The sequence below is a fragment of the Tauraco erythrolophus genome, chromosome 13 (genome assembly GCF_009769465.1).
Source record: "Tauraco erythrolophus isolate bTauEry1 chromosome 13, bTauEry1.pri, whole genome shotgun sequence".
Lineage (NCBI taxonomy): Eukaryota > Metazoa > Chordata > Aves > Musophagiformes > Musophagidae > Tauraco > Tauraco erythrolophus.
The window spans coordinates 670989-689124 of record NC_141477.1 but is presented as its reverse complement, the minus strand read 5'-3'; the positions used below and the strand labels follow the sequence as shown (position 1 = coordinate 689124).

Here is an 18136-nt window from a genome sequence, read left to right as displayed (position 1 = left end):
ACTGGGTGTAAAGATGCTGACAGCCTGCGGGGACGTGGGGGAAGGAAGCCGAAAGGCAGCGAGAGCTCTGAGGTTGTAGGGAAGCACGGCGGGAGGGTGGCATGCAGGAGGCACCGCTGCTTTGGCTGGTCACGAGCCGGGCAAAGAGCGGGCGGTGGAGATGACTGGAGAGGTGCCAGGACAGCCGGCTGGATGGAGTGAAGAGCAATGAAGTGTGGGGTGTATGTAAGAAGATGGGCTCCTGCTGGGCTTCCAGAGGGGAGCAGGCTCCGTTGTTGGGTCAGAAGCAGTACGGGATGCGAAGCGGGACACCTTCCCGCACCAGGTATAACCTGGCACGGCACTTCCTCACTCTCATTCCTGATGAGGCATCTCCAGCCAGGTCCAGCTTCAAAGCAAGTCCTGACCCGGCACCTGCACACCTCTGTAGAAGTTCCCTCCCCAGATCATGGGAGAGAGATTCCTCATGGGATGTGTGACAGGGGCTCCTGGCAAGTCTGCAGAAGAAATGTTGTCAGTCCCTCAAACAGGCTTCAATTTTAAAGCTTTGATTTGTTTTTTTTCCCCTGGCTGCAGGTCCGAAAGCTCTGCGGTCGCTGGCACCCGGCATCCAGCAACAAACACCCGGAGAGCAGGAGGATGGAGACAGGGGACCACAGCATCAGTGGGGAGAGAGGGAGGCCCCAGCCCCTGCCTGCAGCCCACCAGGACCCCAGCCCACCACGGGTGAGTACCCTGAAGTGTGCTGGGATGAAGGCTCGGAGTGGGAGGGGGTCTGCCTTGTCCCCATTGGGGCTGCATCCCTGCACCGGGATGGCTGACTGGGGCATGTGGCATCCCTGCAATGGGGCAGAGATCCCTGCGGATGCCACCGCTGGGTCCAGCCCATCGGGACACGGGGGGGTGCAGGTATTGACAGCAAACCCAGCAGAGGGCCCTCTCGGGGAAGAAGCATCTTTCGTCCTCCTCCCTCTCCTCCTCCTTCCCCTCCTTCTTTTCTTCTCCTCCTCCTTCTTCTTCTCCTCTTCCTCCTCCTCCCTAGGCTGGCCCTGGGCTCTCCTGGGCCGTGTACCCCAGGGTGCCCCGCAGGCAGGTGAGACAGCACAGCCCCCCACTGCCCCCAGGGTGGGGAGCGCAGGCGAAGGGCTGCACCTTCCCAGTCAAAGGGCTGGATTCGTTTCCTTCTCTTCTCCTTTCCTCACCATACAGGTCCCCTCGCTGGATTTTCCATGCCGAGTCCTACGCAGGCCACAACGCTGCAAATGTGCCCGACTGCTGCAGCTCCAGCACCTTCCCAGGGACGGTGATGGCCACACAGCACGTGGCTTCCCGGGGACCGGTGACAGCCCGTAGCATCCCTGGTGCGTGCCCTCCCGGGACACGTCGGCACGTTTGTGCACGTTAGCTAGGGAGGACCCCCAGCATCTCCCCATCCCTCCTCCCTCCGCCCGGACGGTTTTGGAGCGTTCCGGGGCTGGGGCCACCCCGCCAGCAGCTGCTGACATGAGGCTGCTCCTCGTCGTTCTGCCATCGCTCTTCTACGCTGCTGCAAGTAAGTGGCTGTCCTCGCAGGTCACCTCCGAAGCGGGGAGGGAATCGGGCTGTTCGACGGGGGTGTTGGGGAGGCGGGGGGGTGTTGGGGAGAATTTTGCAGTGGGATTTCAGTACAGATCCCGGCAGGTGCCACGGGGATGCCGGCTGCCTGAAAACAGCCGTGCTCCGCCGAGAAAAAGCGCTGTCCTGCGAGGAGAGTTTGCGTGGCTGGCACCGCTGCCCTCCGCGCCGCCGACCGCTCGCTTTGCCGGGCACCCAGTGCTGCAGACTGGGGCTCTCCCTTTATCCGGGAGCAGAAGAGCGAGCAGGGGAGGGGGAGCAGGTCAGCCCCTGCTCTGATGTTACGGTCCAAAAGGGGAGGGAGCAGTGGACAAAAACCAGATTGAAAAGCGCCACTTTTTGCTGGAAGCTGGGAAGGGGCCGGTGGAAAGGCAGGAGCGCCGCGCTGTTTCCGTTTTGGTCTGATTTGTTGTGGGCGACTTTTGCGGATGGCAACGTGAACTGTTCCTTCCCTGCCTGCCCAGCGCGTGGGGGGTTAAACCTTTCTCTCCGACCAAAGGGTTAATCCCATCTCTGTTGGAGTGGTTGGGTTTAGGTGCAGCTCAGCCCGACTCGGTACAGGAACGTGCGGCCGTCGTGTGCCGTGCGATGTGGGAAGGGGGTCGCGGTCCCGGGCGGGGGACGGTGGGGACGCACGGCGGTGTGGGGACCCTGGGTGCTGGGGACAAACGGGACGGGCGATCCTGCAGCTCCGGGACTTTGCCGGCAGCACTCGCGTGGCAACGCGGGCCGCAGGCGTGCGGCGTTGGGCTCCTTCCTTTGGCCAGAAGGTGGTTGTGGCTGTTTTCTGGGCGATGCGTGGGCTTCGTTTACAATCCTGGGTGGCCCTCGTAAAAAGTTAAGGCAGATGCTGAGATTAATCCCGGCTACTTTTGGCCGCTTCCTCCGGCTGCGCTTCCATCTGTGGCCCTGTAGAGCCGAGGCAGGTCCCCACGGTGGCACGGTGCCCATGCCCACCCTGTTACACCTCTGCCAGGGAAGGTCAGTTTATCTAATAGGCAGCATCATCCAAAAATCATCTGTTTTCTCAGCGTTTTACCTTGCCTGAAACACACACATTTCCTCTGTTGTTTTGTTTGGTTTGGTTTTTTATTTATTTTATTTCACCTTCTCCTCTCCTGTCTCAGGTGGTCTCTGATTCTGCCCTGCACAGTCCCTGGTTTCTCTAGCCCTGATGGGGGCTAATGCAGAACCAGGTCCTACTGGGGGGGCTGGAAAGTGTCAGTTTGGCTGGGAATCTGTGGCTTGAACACCGTTCCTGAAAAAAAGTAGAAGCTATCTGTGTTTATAGGTATAAATATATATATGTAAACTCCTCTCTCTTAGTATTTATGTAGCTCCGTATGTGGATACACGCTCTGCAGTAGGGACCTGGAGGCCCTGGAAAGGTTCCCGTTGCCTCTGCGGGTCCTACATAAATTCAGACTAAGAAAACTTGCATGACATGAGAGTATGCAACAGAGAGCGTCCCTGGATAAACCAGAAACAGAATTGAGACAGGAAAAAACCTCTGGAAGGACTGGAGCTCGGGTCTGAGGGCTTGCAGAGGGCTCGGGACACGATTCCCCCCATGGGGCTGCACGGGTGCAAAGACCCGGGGTCCCGCACCACCCTCCCCCCCGGTTTGTGATTTCTTAGCCTTTCATCACCCAAAACACTGCCCCACGGAGCCCCCTTTTTCCATGGAAGCTCAGCCCCTCGCCAGCTGCTGCCTCCAAGGGCAGGACCCGACAGCACCGCCGGAATCTCGTTTCTCCTGCCGCTGCTCCAGCCTCTTTTACGAGGTTTCCCATTTGGCAGGTTTGCAGTGAGACTCTCTCAATGGCCCCTCCGTCTTTGCCCACGTTGTAACTCACTGGTGAGGTGTTTATCTTGCCGGGACCGTGCGGAGCTGTGCCAAAGCGCGGCTCCCAGCTGGCGCGGGCGGGACGGGCCGGCTGAGACAGCCACGCAGGGACGGGGGCCGGGACCACCCTGGGCGAGCTCCGAACACACGTGAAAGCACATGAAACGGGTTGCAAGCTCGCTCCTCGGCGTGGTCACCCGGGCAGACCGAGGGCATCCTCAGGGGCGCCCAGGGGGTCTCCTTGCACGAGCTGCAGCGCAGCAGGAGCTGCCTCTGCGCCTTCTGCACACCATTACCAGCGCGTTCTGCGTGCAGGATGCTCACGGGGGTCCTGAGCAAACACCAGCTCCCCTGCACCAGCAGGAGCCCCCCTGGCGCTGCATCCATGGGCTGGGCAGGGTGCTGTGCAGCTCCTGTGCCGTTCACAGCGAGCACCCAGGGCAGGTCCCGTGGTGAGGAGCAGCTTCCAGCCTCTCACGGGTACGTCACGCTGACACGCAGCGCAGGCTTGAACTGTTTCGGCTCAAACGTCCTTCTATTTAGTTTTTTGCATGTGCTTTTATTATTGGATGTGATCTGCCAGCACAAAGTATTTTTAGTAAACATGATTAAACTCTCTTATAGAAGCATTAACACTCAACGGTTCTATTAGAAATAAACTTACGCTTCAACTTGGCTCAGATTTTTATTGTATTTGCTGCCCCAGAGAAACAGAAAGCCAAGAGGAGCAGGCACACAGGATGAGTTTGCATTTCTCTGTCTTGCAGCATGTGAATTTAAGAGCAATTGCTTGTGCATGCCATCTATGAGAATCCACTTGCCAGAGCTTCCCACTGGTCTTTATTCCCTCCTCGGATTGTTGTCCTTGCTCAGCTGCTGATTCCCACCCCCCCGAGCCCCCGGTGATCGATCTCAACTCGTGGCAGAGGGCAGCTCCACGGGCACCAGTCCTTCTCCTTGTAAAGTGCTTTCCGTGCAGTGCTGGGTTTAGTGTATAAAACCAAATCTTGCAAAATCAACTCCCCTTCCAGCTCAGTTAGAACCACCAGGTAGAAGTAAAAGATGGATTTTCCCTTTTCCCCACAGCCCGCCGGTTTTCGGCTGCAGCAGCCCAGCCCCACTCAGTCTGACCGCCTGGGAAGAGGCGGCGTGGGTCATGCCACCGCTGGAGTGAGGTCTGGGAGAGATTTTGGCTTCGTAAAGCACAACGTGCCTGGAAGTATTTAAAGCCACTGAGACTCTGCACTAGCGAGAGGTCTTGGATGAGGCTGCCCCTGGGCAAAGGCCCCAGGAAATGCCACCGGAGCAGGAGCTGCCTGCACCGCGCACCACACAGCCACATGCCAGCTCGTGTCTTCCTGCTTTTAGGCACGTGTGAGGTTGCCATGGCATTTGCAGGCTGGGAAGGGAAGACCTCCGGCACCCGCAGCAGCCCTCACCCGCATCCCCCGCGATTGTCACAGCCTCGACCAGTGCTTGTTGTGGTACCAGAAGAAAAGAGATGTTCTTGCTCCCAGCTAAAGGAACAAAAGATCATGCATAAATGAATTTTCAGTGATAAATTTTTGCAGTGTTTAATAGCAGATGTGCTACTAGCAGGGATTTGTTTGGCAGTCGTTACGTGTGTCCGTGTTCTGCAGTAGCACGTGTGATACCCCCGGGTTTAGACGCGTCTCGCACAGAACTGTAGCCACAAGCATTTACAAAAATCTAAAATTACCTCTTGGTTTGCAAAAAGACTGGTCAAAGGCAGGCGCTTCCCAAACAGAGATCTCCGGGAGCCCAATGTGCTACACGAGCTGTACCAGGCTTCATCCCAGATTTTTTGCTTTGGGGCACAGGGGACATGGTCCTTGCTGACAGCGCGGAGCCCCCGGCACGGGAGCTGCCGGAGGGTCGGGTCAGCAGCGGAGCCCCCCACAGCTCCCAGGCGCTGGCAGGTGGTTAAAATACTTAGAATCGTGTTGATTAAATCCATTGGGTTTTGCCTCCATCGGTAAATCCTGGGACAGGGCTGTGGGACCCCGGCCGGTCCGAGGTGCCCGGGCAGGGGTCCGGGCAGTGCAGTAGCTCAGGCAGCTATGGTGGGAAGTGGGGATATTTCTAGTCTAATGGAAAACTTCCTCAGGTCCAGAAACAACCTGTCTGCAGGACGCTGGTGTGGACGGGGTGCCCACGGTTCGGCTGCCCGCCCAGCCTGGGGGGAACACATTGTGCCATGCTGCCCGTCAGAGGCAGAGCCCCCTAAATCCCATCCGTTCCCGCATCATGCCACGGTGCTGGCTGCTGGGATGGTTAATGGGGAGGGTGTGTGAGTGAGGCAAAGTGCTTTTAATTATAGCATGCACCATTAGCTGTTAATAGCCGGGCAGCTGGAGAAACCCTGAGCACCGAGCTGGGCCCCCCCAGCCGCGCTCCCCCAGTGCCCGATGGCTGCCGCCTCCCGGGGCCCTCGTCAACACGGGCTGCGGAGGCGTTTAACTGGATCTGAAGAGTGTCTCTGCCGTCGATAATTGCAGGATATTAATGAATAGGGCCCTGGAGCTGGCTGTGTTTGACAGCTCTGATGGAAAGGGCTCAGGACAAAGGGTGCTGAAGCTGCCCAGACAGCTTTGCATCCAGGGACAGGGCTCTGCCTCGGGGACAGGGGTGGTCTGGGGGGCTGGGGAGGAGGGGTGGGGCGCCCAGTTTGTTGGGCTAGGCACCGGTGTGGCAACACTGGTCCTTGGCAGCAGAGCAGGCACCCTTCAGCCCCACTCTGCCACAAAAGCCCCCAGAGCTGGGCACAGAGCAGGATGTGGCCCCTGGAGCTCAGCACCCCAAAGGTGATAGCGCAACATCTGCGAGGGGTCCAGGGGCGGGAGGTGCTGCCCCAGCCCCAAGCATCTCCTCTTCCTTGGGCAGAGCATCCTCTGATGCACTCCTGGCAGGATGGGCACACGTGTCCCTTGGGGCAGTTTCCCTGCGGGAATCTCTCCGTCTGCCTGCCCCAGGCCCTGCACTGCAACGGCGAGGAGGACTGCGGCAACGGAGCCGACGAGGAGGACTGCGGTAAGCTGCGAGGCCCTCAGGGGCGAATGACCCAGGAACACCAGGATCTGGGACCACAAGTGTGTTAGAGCAGAGCTTGCTCTTCCCCTGGGAAGCGTGAGGAATCCTGGATCTGCTCCGTTATCCAACCACTTGCCCAGCTCTGGCGTTTGCATGCCCAGCACAGGGGCCGTGTGTGCCCCGGGGAGGAGCTCATCCATCAGGGATTCTCCCAGGCTGGGGTGCAGGAAACCCCCCATTGCTGCAAGGGTGGGTGGGGTGGCAGAAACAGAGGAAAGAAAATTGCTGATGGTCCCTTTCTGCCCCGGTGCAGCTGTGGGGCTGGAGCCAGATGCCAGGCTTTGTGCCATCCAGCACCCTCTCCCACGGCTGCCGGGGTTTTGCTCGGCACCGATGTCCGTGCGCGGCGGCCAGTGCCCCTGACGGTGCTCCCCGCTCTCTGCCCTGCAGTGGACGACAGCGGCTGGCTGCAGGTCCTGGGCAACATGCTGGCTGCCAGGAGCAGCAGGAGGGTGCTGGAAGACGAGGGCGATGCCTGCCGTAAGCCGTCCTTCCCCACCCGACGGGTCTCCCCAGACCCCCACGCCCCCCCCCCCTCAGCACGTCCCCTCTGCTTTCCCACAGGGCTGGAGCTCTTCCCAGAGCGGTGCCGGTGCTGGGGATGGACTGTCGACTGCACGGAGCAGGACCTCGCCACCGTCCCCTGGGTCTCCTCCAACGTGACCAGGATGTGAGTAGCTGTGGGTGCGTGCAGCCGCTCCGCCAGGAGAGGCACGAGTGGGGCACGCACGGCCACCCGGCAGGAAACAAGCTTAGGGGGAAGGAAATAAAATCTCTGGCTGGTACTTGTTATCCCTGGATCCAAAGAAGCAGAGAGACCTTTCGTTGCAGACAGAGCCCTCTCCGCTGAGCTTCAGCTGCTCGTGGCGACGCTCCCACAGCGGCACCGAGCTGGGAGCAGGGAATGGCCGGATCCTGCCCGGGGCGAGGGCTGGGGACCCTGCCCTCCCTGCCAGCTGCCTCCAAGGCACATGGGGTCGAAGACTGTGGGCAAGGTTGAGGCCTGGGGTGCCTTTGCAGGCACGAAGCAGGGCTAGGAAGGGGGGAGAGCCTGGAAAAACTCATCTGCAGCAAATAATGCTTGCAGATTGGGAGGGCAATTAGCAAAGTAGCATTAATGACCAGCAGCTGCCTTGCATTGTTCGTGTGGCACAGGGAGAGGAGGGTCTGGTCTTCACCGTTCTCCTTTGATAAAGGTCTCTCCTCTGTCGTGGTCTGCTGGTCCTGGGTCTGATACTTTTTTCCTTCTGTTTTCCTGCTAGGGACCTGAAGAAAAATAAAATCCGTTCTCTGCTGGACCATCAGTTTGCCAGGTACAGGAGCCTGAAGAAGCTGTGAGTATCACCAGTCTTCTGTTTGTGACGAAAGGGGAGAGCAGTGGGTGTGCAGGTCAGCGTCGCTGGGACCGCGTGTAGAGGGACAAGTGCGTGAGCTTGTCACAACAGCTTTGCTGGGGACAACACACTGATGGGGCACTGCCGCTGTCCAGACAGTGGGTTTTTTCAGCTCCTGGGGCCCATGGTGCCCACCAAAGTCAGCAGGTACCTGCTACGGGCATTGCGAGCTCCTGGCACACTGTCCCCCACTGTGCTGCTCCCACGGGTGGGTGAGCTGGTCATGGAGCAGCATCCATCCGGGCCGATATCCGCCCTGGATGCACAGCAGTGTGAGGGGTCCTGCAAGCTGCCCTGCTCTGCAGAGCTGGGATCCCCAGTCGCTCAGCCCGTCACTGCTCTGGGCTGCTGCACCAGGGTGTCCTGCTGACGTGGGCACATGCCACGCGCCTTGAGAATCCCTCAGAAAACATACTGCCATCTCTTTTCTGTTCTGTTTCTTTAAACAGCTTTTTGCAAAACAACAAGATCCGGTTGATCTCACCCAAAGCCTTCGCTGGACTTTCTCAGCTTAAAATGTTGTGAGCAAAGGTTTCTGTGTTTGGGGTCCCTGGGAGGGGAGCCCTGGGACGGGGACAGTCCTCAGCTCCTGTTGGTGTGAAGGCTCGAGGCTGTGCTCCGAGCCCTTTTTCTTGCTCCTGCAAGAGTCTGCACGGAGCTGGAGTTGCAGGTATTTCGGGTGAACGTGGGGCAGAGCGGAGGCAATTCCCCTCCTACAGACATGGCTGGTCCCAACTCCAGATTACCCAGCCTGAGCTGGGATCCTTCTCCATGAGGGAGATGGTGCCGTGGGGGCATGAGGATGGGGGCTGGGGCAGCTGTAGCGGAGGTGGGTGTGATGGGCAGCGGTGTCGGAGCATCACTCTCCCCCTCGGCGCTGGTTCCAGGTTCCTCAGCCACAACAGGATCGCGCAGCTGAAGCCCCGGGTTTTTGAGGACCTGCGTCACCTGGAGTGGCTGTGAGTTCCTCCGTCAGCCCCAGACGATGCGACCGATCCCGACTCTTCCTCGCCTTTACCATAATTCCCTTTCCTTTGGGGAGCGGGGGAGGTGGGCACAATGATTTCAGGATGTCTGTAGTAAGACATTGATACTGGCGGCTGTGGTGGCAGTGGCTGCGATGCCCGGCTGGGTCTCCACCTCCCGCCTTCCCCACCATGCCCAGAGCCACATGTGGCCTCTGCTGCGGCTCTTTTACGAACCTCCTATTTGAGTTTCCCTCCCCATTACCACGGCTGGGTTTGGCACGGACTGGATGCGCTCTTGTCCAGAGTGGCCGGTCCCAACGGGGGCTCGCCGTGCCACGCTCCCCGTGCCAGTCCGGAGCGGCGGCGGCAGGACGCAGTGATGGGCTTCGTGCAGAGACGGCCGCAGCTCCCAGGCTGCAGCACCGGAGGTTTGTGGATCAAAGGCTTTAAGTGTGCTATGAAACACGGCGACTTGCAGCTCCATCGCCTGGAAGAGCGCCCGGCTCAACTGGAAGTACAGCTCACGTCCCTCCTGTTCGTTCGCAACGGCTCTGCGGGAGCTGGGCCCACGCCGTGTGGGGTTTCACACACAGCTTACAAAAGTGTCGCTACAGCAAAGAAACCATAAAGGTCCCCTTAGGAGGTGGTTCTGTCTCCTCCTGCGCGTGCAGGAGCCGCCCCGGCCAGCCTGGAAGCCCCCGGCTTCCCTCCTACTTGCCATGGGACCCGCTCCGTCATTCCTTAAATCAAAGAGGGAAAACAGAGGATGAGCATCTCACAGAGGGTGGTCTGTGGTGCGAACCAGCCGGAGGACTTCCGAGAAGCCAAGCACAGCCCTGAATTCCCTGAATAGTTTCTGATTTATCTTTATTTCACAGCAGAAGAGAGGAAAAATCCAACAGACCCTGACTATGAAGGAATCCAGGCTCTGCAGCTGGATCCAATGCTTCAGCCTGGGCAGCGTTCACAGGGGGGGGGTATCCGTGGAAGCTCGGGGGGAGAAGGGATGGAGCCACCCCCGGCCCGGGCAGGACGTGGTGCTGAATGCGGCGGGCTTGCCCTTGACTGGAGAGCCCCACTGCCTCCTTGTCCTCTCCGGGTCCCCCTGTCTCACTTCTCCCCTTCTCCTTCCAGGATGCTGGACAACAACAGGATTGCCCAGATCGTCCCCGCCACGTTTGCAGGGCTGAAGTCGCTGTATTTCCTGTAAGTGGGGGGGGGCAGCTCTCCCGTGGGGTTCAGGGAGACCTGAACGTGTCCGCCTGGTCCCTCCTGCACCCCTTCCCCAGGCAGCTTCTAGGGTTTTCCGGGGCAAGCCAAGGATGCTGCGGCTTCCTCGCCCTGCCAGGGGCATGGGGGGTGACGGGAGGAGGGAGGTGTCCGTCTCGCTCCCATTGCAGGAGCTGGCGGGGCAATCTGCAGGCTTTACTGGTGCTGCTGCTTCTCTGTGCCACCTCCTGCTCTCGGCACCCTCCGCTTCAATCCAGTGTGTTAGCTGCCCTGCTGGGGGCAGGGACAGGAGGGTCCCGGCCAGTTTGGCCTGAGCAGAGCCCCGGCGCTCGCTGGTGAGCAGGACGAGCAGCGGTGCCTGCGGTTTGGGTCCCTGGTTGCTTCTCTTGAGCCAGTGACTGCAGGCAGGATCTGATGCTTTCCCAAGCTGCTGCCCCTCTGCTGGGGGACCCACCGGGTCATCTCAAGCCAAGGGGTTTTTAAGGTCCAGCCACGTCCAAGATGGATGTACAGGATAACAAACTTCCTTTAACCACCGTAAAAACAGTTTCGCAATCGCTGTACGATGACTTTAACACCTTCTCTGTAGTCCAGGATACAGACTGGAAACCTTGGCCTGGAGTCAGTGTTAGGGGAGAAATTTTGGCTGTTACAGTGGAAAAAACACGTGTGTGTGCGAGTGCACGGACACACATACACACTCACATACATCTGACCACGGTTTAAGCTGTATCCCCCCCGCAAGGAGAGCGCTGCTGCTGCGCTGGGCTGGCACCAGCTCTGCTGGAGGCACCTGTAGAAGCTGACGCTTGGTTTTGGGGTGTGCAGGACTCGGGGACGGAGGAGCCATCAGCACAGGGGCACAGAGCGCAGCCGGGGCGGGCAGCGGGCAGCGAGAGGCTGTGACCGTGGAGCTTCGCTCCTCTGCAGAACCCCGGCAGCGCTCGGTGCCCGGGGTCCCGTCCCCGCTCTGTCCCCCAAGGAGCGGGCTGGGGGTCTGGAGCTGCCCCCGGCCCCACGTTCCCATGTCGCAGGCAGCAGCGCCGCTCGGCTTGGTGACGTGCTCTGTTTATCCTTCTGCATTTTTGTTAGCAAATCAAATAAACTGAAACTGCGGTCACAAAACGGGCGGCGAGGAACAGGCATCTGCAGCAGCGCTGGGAAAAACACCAGCGGGAGTTCAGGCTGTAAATTTGCCTGTACTGGCTGTCACTCCAGGGCTGCTGCCTTCGTGCTCTTGTCTCCTGGTGAAGTGCCCATCAGCTTACTGGGAGCATCTCCCATGGCCGCTGAACGTGCCCCATGTCGTTACCTTTACATCTTCCCCAAGGAAGGCGACTGAAGCTTGGTGCTGCCCTTGGCAGTCGTGTGTGCCAGGCCTTTGCCCGGGGCGGTGGCAGCTGAACTCACTCTGTGCTTTGGGGTGGCCGTGGCCACGCCGCTCTGGGCTGGCTGCTGGCAGCACTGCTGGCCTGAGCCCCCTGGGGTATCGGTGTGAGCAGCAGGTGCCCCCCAAGGTGAGGACCAGCAGAAAGCCCCAGTGAAATGCCACGTGGTCCAGGAGCAGCAGCAGGACCACATCCATGCCCAGGATTGTGTCCCAGGCAGACGTATGGTGCCGTGACCTCGTGTGTCCTCGTTGCCTCCCGAGCAGGTACATGCTGAACAACTCTCTGACTCAGATACCCAACGCCTCCCTCTGCGCCGAGATGCCGAAGCTCAGCTGGCTGTGAGTACCAGGGCTGCCCGCGGCAGCATTTCATTGCTCCGGGAGCAGAAGTGGGTGGAAAGGGCTGGGAGCATCCCACAGGGGATGGGGGCAAGCAGGAGGTGAGGGATCATGTTGGGCAGCCCCCAAGGACAGCGGGGATGAAGGGGGAGAGCCCAGGGAGGCGGCAGCCACGATTGTCCTTCTGCAGGGAGCTGGAAGGGAACAGGATCCGGGCGGTGCGGAGGGCTGTCTTCCAGGAGTGCCACGACTTCACGGTGCTGTGAGTACCTCGGGGGTCCGGCTGTGTTACGGTTACACGGGCACTGGGAATGCGCTGCAGGACCCAGTGCCAATGCTGCCAGAGCAACTAAATCCAGGGCTTGTCTGGGCAGTGGCTGATACGGGGCTGGGACAGGATCATCCCTGGCAGGAGCTGCTCCCCCCTCTCCTTCCACAGCCATCACCGTCGTGCCAGGGCAGCAGCACCCGGTGCTCGGCATTGCCCATGCAGGAGCGGGGCCGTTGGGTGCTCTGGTCTCACAGCCACTCCCTTCTCTCCCATGGAGTTCTCCAAAATGCTCTTTGACTCCCAGCAACCCCCAGCGAGGTCCCAGCAGGGAATGGAGATGCTGAGCAGCGTATCTGGGAGTTGGGCTGCTCCGCGGGGCAGCATCACGGAGGAGCAGCTGTCCCGGGCTGGGCCATGGAGAGGCGGAGATGCGGATGGGGTGAAGATGCCCTTTGCAGTTGACCGGCAGTCCCTGGGGACCGATCCTGGTCCTCCTCCGGCCACCGCCCCCACGCAGTGTCTCTGAAGACGAGTGCTTTGGAAAGCTCTGCTGTGACTTTCCAGCCAAAGATCACAAAGACCTGGGTCCTTCATCCTGCCTTTCCTGGAGAAGACCCAAGAGGCAATTAATCCCCAAAATATGCATCCCTACATTTTTTCCCTCCAGTGAGAGCTGGGGCAGCCCCCCATGCTGGGGGTGAGCTGCCGCCCCATCGTCCGTCCGTCCATCCTTCCTCCCACAGCCGAGCTTTGATCAGCAGCGTGTTTCCCGGGGTGTTATGGCAGTGCCATGGAAACGTCCGTACGGGCAAGATGGATGGAGTAAACACGCCCTGATGGTGACACCAGCACAGGAGACAACGTCATGGGCAGAGGCGGCGGATGAGACACGGGCTCTGTGGGATGAGCCGTCCTGGCTGGACTCCCCCATCTCTCCCCATCCTGCCCAGCTGTGCCACGAGCCACGTTAGAGCAGGCTGCCCTGCTCGGTGTCCGAGCCCAGCAGAGCCCGGCTGCTCGGTGTGAGCATCCACCAAGGAGCACCATCCCGGGCACTCACTGAGTCTCTCAGTGCCTTCAAGCGTGTACCATCCCGCAGGACTCTGCTCCTGCTGCTCTGGAACCCTTTGTGTTTCCTGGTGCACCATTCTGGGTTTGCTTCTGAGCACTTTACCCAAGCTCTGCTCATCTTCTGCAATTCTGATGGGCTCATCTCCCAGCTGTGGGCTTGTGCAAGACATAGAGCCCCGTGCAGCGCCAGCACACCCAGCTGCTCGTGGCCAGTCCGGAGTTGGACGATGCTCCCGAAGGGTGTGCGGGGCTGTGCCATATGTACACATCTCTCCCCTTCCTTCTCCTCCAGGATCCTGCGCAGAAACAAACTCAGGTGGATCCAGGATGGGACGTTCTCCAGGCTGAACAGGCTGGTGGAGCTGTAAGTTCCCATCCCTCACCTGCCCCGACCCCCTGTGCTCCTGCGGGCAGAGGCTGTGCTGGGGCAGGGGTGGGGGGCTGCCTCGGGCCCCTGCTCTGCCCCCTGCCCAGGGCACGTCTCTGCTCGGCACCCCTGGTGCCCTCCATGGCCTCTCGAACGCTGCTCCCCTCCGCACAGCGACCTGTCGTCCAACAGCCTGGACCAGCTCCCCTCCTCCCTGTTTAATGGCCTGGCTGAGCTCCAGCAGCTGTGAGTACTGGGGGGGCTGCAGACCCGTCCCAGGGGAACGGGAGCGCTGGGAAAGGCACCCCTTTGCTCTTGCTTCTAGCTACTCTGATAGCTTCCAGGTGGGAAAAACACCGAAGCCTCATCTCTTTTTCAGGAATATTTCCTACAACCCCTTGAAGGAGATCCCCGCCAGCCAGTTCGAGAGCCTGCCCCAGCTGCGCTCGCTGTGAGCCCCCCAGCATCCCCACCCTACAGCGCTGCCTCCGCCTGCGGAGCCTCAACACATCCCGGGGCCGCTCCCAGCGCCCCCCTGCACTGGTTTCCTTTTGCTGCAGGAGCTTGGAAGGGCTGGAGATCCCCAACATCCACAACCTGACCTTCCAGAAGCTGAGCAACCTCTCCCACATGTGAGTGGGGGGGAGCGGGTGGCTGCTGCCCCGGCACCCGTGCTGAGGGGTGCTGGGTGCAGGGAGGGAAACTGGCCCACTCCTTACACAGGGGAGCAAGTTGCATCAGCCCACGGGGAGCCCCGAGCGTGATGCTACTGCTTAAATCCCCCTGGGGATCCCCAAGCAGGGGTCTCCTGGCTGGGGCTTCCTTAGAGCGAGGGGAGCGTTTCGCCCGTGGGAAGGGGGCAGTTTGCAGGGCCACGGGTGCCCCATCTGGGTGTACGTGCGGCACGAGGAGCGATCTGCACTTCTGAAGGTGCACGTTGCGTAGGCTCAGGCAGCCAAGGCGTGCGCTGGCGCTACGCGGGGTGCGGAACACCGCGGGTGATCCCGTTGGAGCCCCAACTGCTCCAGGAACCCCCGAGATGTGCAACCAGACGGGCTGGGCTGGCATCACACATGGGGTGGCAACGGGCTGGCGCAGCGGCTGTGAGCGCTTCAGCTTCTCTTTGGAAGGAGAAAAAGAATCATTAATTCTCTCCAGATGCATGTTTTTAAGTGTCTGTAATGAAAGACAACTGCACCTCCTTCCTTTGCCTCACCGGTCTGTTTGCGATATAAATGTGGTAGGTTTGCTACCTGCGTTGCTAATCAGCAATCATCTCCTCTGCTTTTATCTATAATTAAGCAGAAATGAGCCTCGCAGCGCAGTTTTGTAGTCATTTTCTAATGCAGAGTTTTGCTAAGCTTATATGGGTTGGCTTTTATTAGGCTTGAAAAGATTAATGTGGAATAATATGCAGGGGAAAAACTGCGAATCCCCGTTAATGGAACTTGAAAGATTTGAATGAGGGGTTGATTTTCGACTGTGAGTTTGCGAGAACCATGGGTTGGAGGAAAACACTCCGGTATTTACCAGCTGACAGTGCTGAACAGTGGCAGATCTAAGAGCGTGGCGGTGGTACGTGATCCAGGAAGGCTGGGGGTGCCTCCAGCCGGTTTTGCAAAAGCTTCGGGGGGTGTTTATGTGGTGTCTGAAACCAGCTGCGACGCTGTGCAAACCCAGACCCCCCCTCCTCGCTCAGCTCCACCAGGCTCTGCCCCCCACACAGCCCCCAGGCTGGCACAAGGAGGGCTCCGCGCTGGCATCGCCCTGTCCCCGCTCCCACCCTGTGCCGCTGCTGCCTCCTTCCTCCCCATAGCGCCCTGGCTCCCCTCCCTGGTCTATGTGAGCCCCCAGGCTTGTGGCTGGTGATGGGGAGGGGGGTGTTGTCCTCTTCTCCACCAAGATGGGGTAAAATGTGGCCAAGGGGCTGGAGGGGAGCAGTGTGGGCAGAGCCTGGGGTGTGGGGCAGGGGGCTGCGCACACCGGACCACCCCTGCTCCTGCTCCTGGTAGGGAACCTTGCTCCCCTCCACCCCACAGCTACTTCAAGAAGTTCCAGTACTGCAGCTACGCGCCCCACGTGCGCAGCTGCAAGCCCAACACCGATGGCATCTCCTCCCTGGAGAACCTCCTGGCCAACATCATCCTGCGCGTCTTCGTCTGGGTCATCGCCTGCCTCACCTGCTTCGGCAACCTCTTCGTCATCTGCATGCGGTCCCTCATCGGCACCGAGAACAGCCAGCACGCCATGGCCATCAAGTCCCTGTGCTGTGAGCTGGGGGTGCAGGGACTGGGGTGCGGGGTGCGGAGGGGACTGGGGTGGGTGAGCTGCCCCCTAGCATCTCCCCAGGGAGATGCCAGCCCTCCCCAGCCCAGTGCTCACGTCAGCCGGGGTCCTGGGCATCCCTCTGTGACGGGGGCATCTCGGGCCCCACCTGCAGGTCTGTGCTCCAGCCACCACCAGCCGCCTCCTTGATTTTTATTTTTTTATATATATATATACCTAAAGCCAAAGGCTGTGCAGCTCCATGATGGCTTTATGGCCGTGGTGTTCACGCAAAGGGCTACATTTGCCCACTGGTGCTTTTTTCTCACCGTACCTTGTTCCCCCCAGGCGCGGATGGCCTGATGGGCATCTACCTCTTCGTCATCGGAGCCTTCGACCTCAAGTACTCGGGCGAATACAACAAGCACGCCCAGGGCTGGATGGGCAGCCTTCAGTGCCAGCTGGTGGGCAGCCTGGCCATGCTGTCCTCTGAGGTGTCTGTCCTGCTGCTGACCTACATGACCCTGGAAAAATACTTCTGCATCGTTTTCCCGTTCAGCCACCACAGAGCTGGCAAGAAGCAGACCATCTCGGCGCTAGCAGCCATCTGGCTCCTGGGCTTCTCCCTCAGCATCATCCCCCTGTGGTGTAAGGAGACCTTTGGGAACTACTACGGGAGGAACGGCGTGTGCTTCCCACTGCAGTCCGACCTGGGCGAGCGGCCCAGTGCCCGGGGCTACTCCGCCACCATCTACTTGGGTAAGGCCACCTTGGGACCCAGGGATGGGCACAATGAAGGGCAAGATGAGCTTCTCTGGTGGGAGTGGGGCTGCTCAGCCCAGCCCTCCCTTCTTGGGTGCCACGAGAGCCCACGCTGCCTCTGTTAGTGGGGTGTCTGATTTATGGGACACTGCCATCCTGATGGGACCTCCTGAGACAGGGGTGACGGCTCTGCCCTCCGTCCTGGGCTGGGGAGGATCCCTGCTCCAGCCTGGTGCTGTGCACAGCTTCCCCCGGGAGCTGGCCAAGGCCACGGGCATCGCTGGGCTGAGGCTGGACTCAGGACTAACTGTCACTGCCGAGATGCCTCTGTCCCCTCTACTGATAAGAGCAGGAGTGGTCCTGCTGCCGCCGGCCACACCACTGATCCCAGCTGGAGCAGTGTGTGCTTTGGCTACACTCAGAGTGAGGTTTCTTCCTCTCCAGGCTTGAATCTCGCAGCCTTCATCACCATCGTCTTCGCTTACTCCGGCATGTTCTACTCCATCCACATCACTGCGTCCAAAACAGCGGAGAGAGGCGTCTGCTCCCGGGAAGTCGCCATCGCAAAGCGGTTCTTCTTCATCGTCTTCACTGATGCTCTCTGCTGGATACCCATCTTCCTCCTCAAGCTGCTCTCCCTGCTGCAGGTGGAAACACCAGGTGACCCCCCCTTACCCCAAGGCAGATCCCGCTGCTGGCGCTGCCCACCACGGGTCCCTGGGTCGGGGATCCCTCGATGTAGGTGCTGCTGAGTTTGGAGCTCCCTCTGCCCACGCACGGGCTGTGAGGGCAGACGGGCAGCATTCCCGCTTTCCCTGGGTCCCTCCCTCTCCCCAGCAGTCACGATCCCCCACCAGGGCTGCCCTTCCAGCCACGGGCCCATGAATGGCATCGCCCCTCTTTGCTGCGTGAGCTGGAGTGGCCCCCCCACCCCCAACCCCAGCTGCCTAACATTGTGTCCCTGCTGGAACAGGCACCATCACCTCCTGGGTGGTCATCTTCATCCTGCCCATCAACAGCGCCCTGAACCCCATCCTCTACACCGTCACCACCGCCTCCTTCCAGGAGCAGGTGCAGGGCTGCCTGCGGACCAGGCAGCTCCAGCCGCACCGCTCCCGCAGGAGCTTCACGCTGGTGACGCTGCAGCCCAGCACCGCCTGACCCTTCCTGGTGGCACCGGGATGCCGGCGGCTCCCCGGGCACCACCTCCAGCTCCACAGCTCCGCACGGACGCGCACGGCTCCGCTCTGGGATGCTCCTGCGTCGGAGGATCGCTAAGCACGGAGGTTCTCCTCGTCAGCCAGCAGATCTCGTTAGTACTTTATTAATTACACGGACGGGAAGAGCAGCCCCCATCCAAGTCACACAATCCGCCGCAGCTGCGCACGATACAGAACAAAAGTCCCTTAAATATAAAATAGGCGTCTCTTCGGTGAACGTCCCCGCGTGGCGCTGGGCTCTGCCACCAGAGTTATATATTAATATTCCAACTGTACAAGTATTATAGA

General features: G+C 60.0%; 1 protein-coding gene across 1 annotated transcript; it reads left to right on the top strand.

The window, feature by feature from the left end:
* The first annotated feature begins 1503 nt into the window (after positions 1–1503).
* On the top strand, positions 1504–17789 carry LOC147527897 (relaxin receptor 1-like). The gene is made up of 18 exons (XM_086619897.1): positions 1504–1552; positions 6365–6511; positions 6962–7051; positions 7136–7241; positions 7834–7905; positions 8415–8486; positions 8853–8924; positions 10068–10139; positions 11818–11892; positions 12083–12154; positions 13527–13598; positions 13776–13847; positions 13981–14052; positions 14162–14233; positions 15641–15870; positions 16215–16625; positions 17073–17288; positions 17602–17789. The coding sequence occupies exons 1-18, from the start codon at positions 1504–1506 to the stop codon at positions 17787–17789; spliced, it is 2160 nt and encodes a 719-aa protein (XP_086476023.1).
* Positions 17790–18136: the final 347 nt, after the last annotated feature.